Source organism: Vanessa cardui, chromosome 2 (assembly GCF_905220365.1).
Source record: "Vanessa cardui chromosome 2, ilVanCard2.1, whole genome shotgun sequence".
Lineage (NCBI taxonomy): Eukaryota > Metazoa > Arthropoda > Insecta > Lepidoptera > Nymphalidae > Vanessa > Vanessa cardui.
In genome coordinates, this window is record NC_061124.1 from 9574781 (window position 1) to 9582834 (window position 8054).

The 8054-nt window shown below is 29.7% G+C and overlaps 1 protein-coding gene across 3 annotated transcripts; it reads right to left on the bottom strand.

The window, feature by feature from the left end:
- Window positions 1–3570: 3570 nt before the first annotated feature.
- On the bottom strand, window positions 3571–7859 carry LOC124535606 (E3 ubiquitin-protein ligase RNF168-like). 3 transcript variants are annotated; one of them, XM_047111885.1, is made up of 7 exons: window positions 7486–7859; window positions 7188–7317; window positions 6661–6888; window positions 6361–6574; window positions 5948–6177; window positions 5336–5531; window positions 3571–5094 (listed from the first exon to the last, which is right to left on the bottom strand). In XM_047111885.1, exons 1-7 carry the CDS (start codon window positions 7835–7837, stop codon window positions 4510–4512), a joined length of 1935 nt encoding a protein of 644 aa, XP_046967841.1. In that variant the 5' UTR covers window positions 7838–7859; the 3' UTR covers window positions 3571–4509. The 3 variants fall into 3 exon arrangements, with proteins under 3 accessions (XP_046967841.1, XP_046967849.1, XP_046967832.1); XM_047111893.1 differs by having other exon boundaries at window positions 6385–6577; XM_047111876.1 differs by having other exon boundaries at window positions 6361–6577.
- Between the last annotated feature and the right edge of the window lie 195 nt (window positions 7860–8054).

Below are 8054 nucleotides of genomic sequence, written 5' to 3' on the forward strand. Positions count from 1 at the left end.
GGGATGTATACCGTAATCTTTGAGCATAAGAAGCTAGTAATGCTTGCCTATACTACCTTAGACTGCAATCTTGCTTCATACAAAATTTCATCAAATTCGGTTCAGTAGTTTAACCATATAAGAGCAAAAAATACACAAACATTATTTTGCATTTATCGTATTGGTATAGTATAATGATACATTTACACAAACATTTCAGTAATGTACAGTATACAAAAGTAGATAGAAGTTGGACTTCATGAGACAGTTCTTAGTACTTACCTTTTCTATGCGGCATAGAACAATGCCGGCAATAATATCTAAAGATTCAAAGTGCATTAACCTACACTATTTTAATATTATATTCCGAAATAGTATGTTGAAAATAATAATAATAGGAAAAATTGTTAGTGTCAATTTTCCGGTGTCTGCTTGTAGTAGTTTTATTAACAAAATAGTTTACAAATCCTGTGAATAATTAATTTAATAAACAAATAAAATTAACAATTCTTAATATTTGCATGCATTTTTTTAATGTAAGTAGATTACGGTTAGATACGAACATACCAAAATTGGAATTGCAGACAATTTCGTCTGCAATTAGTGAACATTTATTTTCCTACGATTTATCACCCTTGCATCAATACACGCTTATTAATAAATTTACGAACAAGATTACAATTCTAACGCCAAAGAGCATCAGTTTGTTTTCTTCTGTTTCGGTTTGATAAGTTAGTGAGCAAGAGCCACCTACAGGAACAAGGAACATAAAAGCTTTGTTCCCAAGGTTGGCGGCACATTGGCGATGTATGAATAACTAATATTTCTTTCAGTGCCAATTTCAAAATATATAAATGGTTATAAAAAGTTTCTCATTTTATTTGAAATATCCTAATCTGACTATAGCTAACTAATCATTATGGCAATTGACATGACAATATCTACGTTACTTAATTATTAAATGTAAGAACACTCAAGTGTCCTACTATTCTGTATCTACAGTATAGTGAATTGTCAATAGTGTGTATAGTATACAGCTCAAAATAATATAGTAGTGCTAAAAAGGCACAAGCACTGTACAAGCTAACTACACTTTATGGAGGCTTTCAATGACTATTGGCTTTAGGTAAAACAGTTATAATCAAACATGGGGTATAATGGCTGTAGAACTGAGCTACCTAAACCGGAGCTACTAAAGACAAAAAAATGATATTAAATAGCAGATCCTAAAGAAAGACTTGAAAACTGACTGGCCGATAGTATATTTATCACAGAAGTCAGACATTATTTATGGATTGACTTTCAAATTCCAGTAAAAAGGTCCGACGACATCAAGTAATGATTTTTATCATCTAGTTTTGAGAATCTTTCAACTCTAGTGCATAAAATGCATTCTGGACAAAATAAGTATGAGGAATACGAGGATCTCAAGCATTCCCAGTTTTTACGATATCTGCAACAAATGGCCATGACTAACCTTCCTAATGGTGGCCGTGGCCGTATCGACAATCGATTTTTGTCGACATCGCTAATTGTAGTGAATTGTTACAATAATTTGGTTTGTCACAGCAGGCACAGTTTATACAACTGTACGCTGTGTGCAATGGTGGCATTTTATAATACAATTAACTACTACTGTTATAAATTACATATGATACTTTAATATCATGAAAACGAATAGTAAATACGTTTATAAGTAATGTGTTTTTTAAACATGTGCTGGATTTATAAATTTATTTTAAACGTATATTACAAAGTCAGCCACGACAGCCTTATAGTCATTGAACAATTGAAGTGGACGGATTTCAGAAATGTGCGTTTGGTGAATTTATATTCTTGGAGTTATGTCATACGGTCAATGCCATGGTAGGTAAAAATATTAAAAAAAACTGGTAATATTGTATTTCCGTTAAAACATTACTTGTAATATTATTGATACCGTAACTTTAACAAACAAAATCATACCCAGAAATTATATTTAATCAATTAATAAAAAAAACTCAACAATGCCGAATATACTATTAATTAGTTATGAAAGTATCGTATCTTCACTATAAATTTGTAATTTCAGATATGGATTTGCATAAAAAGTAATTAATATAATATGTATTTAATATTTCAGACAGTACTGCAGTGTGTGGTGTGGGCAATAATAAAATAAAGGTTCGTTGGCACTTACGAAGTTTTTTGAATGAGAGAAAACTTACTACCGTCTACAGTTGCCCATCTGACAAAAATATTAAATTCAATTTAGTGTGTAATATAATAATAAGACCTACAAACTAATTGTAAACAAAATTATTGTCCACAAAGTGTTTTACTGATGAAGTTTTAGATTTTTATTTATGGTATTTTCAGTCTAATTTGATTACACTTTTATTTTTTCTTAAATTGCTTATGGTATACAAAATCGGATAAAAGTTAAACAACCCGTACACGAGAAGTGGCCAATAATCGCTCGAGTAATAAATTCTTATCTTTATGTCTTTCAGCATCCTAACGGTTTAAAACCTATGATTATTTAATCTTTTTTAATCAATAATTACCATGCATACAAATTAGTTGGCAAATATTGTTACTATACATTGAAATGCACAGCATATTGTCTTAAACTTTGAATTGGAATATGTATCTATAAGAAAAAAAAATTAAGGCAAAAAAAATAAAACATATACCGAAATTAATGCATAATATGAAGAAATATTTCTTTACCATTTAAACAAAAAAATAATAAAAATCTAGTTGTATTTACGATCATCAAGACAGAGAAATATTTTAAAGGTTTAAGTGACAGCATTGCTCTGGAATTCGTATTAATTCTAAAATGATCACAATCATCAGCAGTTACGGATTTATCAACAATAATAATATAATTATCTTTACAAATTTAGAACACAAACAATAAAAAAGTAACCATGTAATTTACCAAATGTTTCCCTGGTATATTCATCGATTTTTTTACTCAGAACGTCTTTATTAACTCATGCAAACATATTCCTCGTAACTATTTCAAGAAAGTACACTCGATAATATTGACTACATAATAATATTTTACAATCTATAATCAAACGTATCAACCAGTCTTATAAGATTGTTGAATTGTTTTATCTTAATTTAACTATTTATTATTGTTTTTTATAAGAACATAATAATTATTATTTTATCACTTTTATGAAGTTCCATAGTCAAACTCGAAACTCATTATGTTCATCTGCATAAATATTAAAAGATGCATCAGATGGTGCTTTTAATAAATATTTATCAAAATAGCTAAAAATAAATAATTAAAAAAAGACAAAACCTATATATGATAATTTAAGACGGTGATCGATTAACATAATAGTAATATATTTGCTGAGAACAAATTTAGAAAAGTAAAGCCAGTGTGAATGAATCTTATTCGTAACTAACACAGATTAAATTGACAATACCTATTTATTCTATTAAGTTTCATATTTTTAGGCCAGCTGTAGGTTTCGGGTCTGCTTTAAGTCGGACTTATTATTTTTATTTTCTACTCCTCCCCAACAGCCGGATCAGACGGTAAATTTACAAAAAAAAAAAAAAATTACCTTTGAAAACTATTGACAGCAACAAATGATTTATGTTAACATTACAGACCATAAAAAAGATTATATTTTCGCAGATGCTTAATGTAGAATTGTTTTTTTCGTTCATTTAAAGAGTAACAGTCGATATTCTGAAAGCTAAATAAGTTTCATAAGTAAACCTTTGTAATTCTTTGCCAGAATGGCGGATTTTCCGGGTGTCCTGAGAGGAGAAAATTAATAACTAGACCCGACATCACCTAGCCTATTTTTTATAGAATACTATTTTTTTTCTTTTATAAATTTATTTTTGTAAAAAAAATTATACAACTTTTTACAATGTATTAAAGCAGTCTCCTCCTATAATATAAGTATAATCAATAATTTAGTTGTGAATGTTATAAAACAATGCTGAATCTTTTTTAAAGATTTTTTTTTTCTATTTTAGTATGGCTCGGAAGACAAGATTTAACGAAATTGAATAAAATGTAATATTAAAATGTACTAAGAAAATAATTGTTAATTATTTAAATATACGAATTACTTTTGGGTTGTAAATAATCAAGGTGGGTAATTTGCATTTGAGAATAAATTATTTTAAATCAATCACTATGCTTAAAAAATTTTGTTATTCACTCCTTTAAATTACGTTAAAATAAAGAAACGAATTTGTAATCTTAAAAACCGTGCCAATAAGAATGAATCACCACTTATAATCTTGCTACACCGTGTAAGCTTAACTTTGTATCAGGTTATAATGAATTTTAATAAACATACCCTGTACTATGAAATGGTTCTACGTCCTATGTAATATTAGATTACTTCCATTCATGACATTAACTTTAAGTACATATAAGAAATTATGGTATGAATATGATATAATCTTATAGTCAGCGATGTACTTCTCGTTGGCACGTTTTTTATTAGAATAGAAATTTAAAATAAGAATAATAACAACATGACCTTTAGTGAGGTAGTGTGGCTACACCTTTAGTTTCTTGGCGGGGCGCAGCGCATGCGCGAGGGCGAGCGGGCGCTTGGCGGCTGCGCGGCGCGGCTGGCGACGGCCGTTCCACTCCGCGTCGATCTTCAGAGCCAGTTCCAAATCCTTCTTCTCCTGCTCAATTATTTTTTCGATCCGAAGCTGTTCCCGTAGAATGCTCTTCACATCACAATTATCTAACGGACTAGATAAATTTTTTACAGCTAAATCTACCTTATTGTTATTTAATGATTCGCTCAAAGACGGAGGACTATACGAATCCATGTTGAGATGCATTCTTTTCGAATCACTCCTTAGATACGGTTTCCTATCTGAATTAAATTTTCTCTCTCTAAATTTTTTCTTGGGTGTCACTTCATTATCATCCTTCGAAATGCTTCCCATTGATCTGGTGCGTCTTAGAGTTGTTGTGTTATCATTCAGCTTTGTAATACCATCGACTTCTACTCGTTTACTCTTATTCGGCCGTTTGGAAGGTAGTGTTAGTTCTTGGTGATTTAAGTTTATAGAAGAACTTTTTTTACCCCTCGACCGTGTGTAGGTAGAGCATTTTTTCAAACTGTGCTGTAATAAGAATGAATAGAGGTTAACAAAAGCACCGTATGCATTATTATATGCAAACAATATTCAGGAGGGAATTTTCGAAGCACATATAGATTATACCGGAAACTACAATGAATAGTGAAAATCCTGTAAGGAATTTCTGAGCTGAATATAGTCAAAATGAAAACCTGACATACTACTTAATTACTTAAAAGAATAATTAATATATCAATTCAATTTTATGTATTATTTATACAAATACCTTTTTAGCTTTGAGTAACTCAAGCACAATAACAAAAGCTGAGGGCATGTTTTGTGCCAATGATAAATTCCGAAGTCGACATAACCCATCAATATACTGATCACGGCTTGGTGGAGTTTCATTGAGGGGTGTATCATTGTTTTTGTCAGCTCGTATACAAGGTACTCGCAATGGTAGACCCTTTATTGTTTTAAAACTGAAACATGCAGATTATTCAATTATACTCATACATCCAAAAACATTTTTTCATACATGTACTTAAAAGGATGTTTAAAATATTTATCCATTATACTTTCATTCAAGCTTAGGCTATTTGACAAGGCAAAAAAAAAATTGTGAATTATTGTAATTAGTGTACATTATGAGTTTAAAAATGGTTATTTAGTAACGAAAGTTGAAAATACTTGATTTATTCAAAAATCCATAAATAAAAATGCATTTTTTCAAACATTGGTCACATGACACAAAACGCTCCTGATTGGTCAGGCTTATTATGAATCATTTTCTTGTTAACTTTGCTTCTTTAATATATGTACCACTGTCTGTACTCTATTGCATTAAAATAGCAAAATACTTAATAACATATACATGTATTCTACAAGGAAACCTTACCTAGTAGGTGTTGTTCCCTCAATTGGTTTAAAGTAGCATAACTCCTGTTGCATTGAATCCACACTACTTGTTTCGATGTTACAAGTTTCTGGCACACTAGTTTTATGCAGTATTCCTGAATGGGGAAGTGGCAATGAGACAAGTAATGATTGTATGCCAATTTTTGTTTTTACAACATTCTTTTCATCAGTAGTATCCTGGCTATTGTCAATGACCTGCTGTTCTTTTTTCTGAAAAGAAATCATTTACTGGTGAATCTAAAATAATGTTAACAAGAAAAACAAATGAAGACATTTTTTAATTTCATCAGTTTAAAAAAAGAACTAATGTTTATCAAAAAATTTTTCCAATCAATTCCTACTTGAATTGATTGTTTATTTCTTAAAATATATCTAAAGAGAAATCAGACATACTTTTATACAGGATCCCAATCTCACCTCTTCTTGTAGGCTTTTTCCATTTTCTTTGTTCCACATTTTAGTTCCACTTTTAATTTTTTTATCTAAGAAATTTTTTAAAAGTTTCCCATAGCTTGGAAGCATTTCTGGTGAAAGTCTACTGTTTGATTTGTTTGATCCTATTGGTGTTGATATATCAGTACTGTTATTGTCATCGGTCAAATGTGGGCTGCTATAACATTGACAATGATATTAATAAAAATTAAGTAAATATAAAAAAGTATTTAATATTGGGAACCACTAAAATCTACTTACTTATTAACAATAGTTGCTTGTACTGAAGATTTCTTTAAATAACTGTCTATAGTTGTTGGTCTTAATCGAGGTTTGTTTAAGGAAACAGTTATAGTTCTTCGTTTTGGAGATTTATACACTGTTGTTGTTTTTGCACTTTCTTCTTGTAACTGTTTGGCCAGAATTTCATCTTGTTTTATATTCTCTAAATATCTCTTGTGGGCTTCTTCTTCTTCTTCTTTAATTTTTCTGAAAAACCATATTGATGTTTTTAAAACATTATTTACAAAAAATTTACAGACAATGCTTTATAAGTTTACCAACTGTAAAAACTTTACTGTGTTGTTGTGTAGTGTACTATTAATCATAAAGCTGATACTTCCTTATTCAACAAATGTCTATTAAAAAAAATCTCTTTCTTTAAGGCTTTTGTTTAACTACACATTTCATTTTATATGGTAGAGATGATTATAGTTATATATTACTATTTTATATATAATAAATGAACTATTTAATCATTAATGTGGTGAATGAAGTTGACCACCCACTTGATCAGAAGCTCTGTTTTGCTGAACTCCTGTTGTTCAAGCCGCAAGCGCTCTACTCTCAATCTTTTAAGCTCAGCTTCATATTCAGATCGAATTTCTCCTGGTTCACATATTCTAGGTAATAAGGTTTCTGGAACACATAGTCAATACATGTTTTATGTTTCAAATGCATAAACAGAAAAGTATGGTATGGTATATTCTAACAAATTTTTTGAAACAAATAAATAAACAATAATACAATCGCACTATCATGAGCTGTGTTTTTATCAAAGACCAGATAACATAGAAACATATATACCTGGGGATACACTAATATCTTCTCCTTTTAATTTTTTATCAATCTGCTCAATAAATTTGGTTTTCATAAAATTCCATAGCTGACTGTTTACTAAATTCTTTTGTTTTGTCGCTGTTCGTAACCAAGAACCTATTCGTAGTCGACATAGAGGACAACACAAAGCATTATTTTCAATACTTTTATTAAAACAACTTTGACAAAAATCATGATTGCATGGTAGAGTTACTGGTTCTATTAAAATAGATTGACAAATTGAACAAATAACATCATTTAGTTCTAATTTTTCTAATTTTAATAATTTATTTTCTATTTTAGACAGCCGCTTCTTTGACTTGGCCGCCATTTTTGACATTGTTTTTTAATCTACTCACAAGTCACAGATGTTTATGTCATATGCATATTGTAGAGTATAGACTTATGAAGTTTTTTAAGCACAGGCTGTGAAACATATTTTAATAAAATACATATCTATAAATATTGCATCAAATATCGCAAAAAAAAATTATATATTAATCTCAGTTTAAGTTAGTTCAGTAAATTAAATTAGTCTTTATAACACTGTATCTACT

Excerpts from the sequence above, each read along its gene's own strand:
- LOC124535606 (XM_047111876.1), bottom strand. The coding sequence starts at position 7,837 with ATGTCAAAAATGGCGGCCAAGTCAAAGAAGCGGCTGTCTAAAATAGAA. Across the intron at positions 7,318-7,485 it reads AGATATTAGTGTATCCCCAG|AAACCTTATTACCTAGAATA; the intron begins GTATATATGTTT and ends TATGTGTTCCAG. Across the intron at positions 6,889-7,187 it reads AAAACAGAGCTTCTGATCAA|AAAAATTAAAGAAGAAGAAG; the intron begins GTGGGTGGTCAA and ends ATGGTTTTTCAG.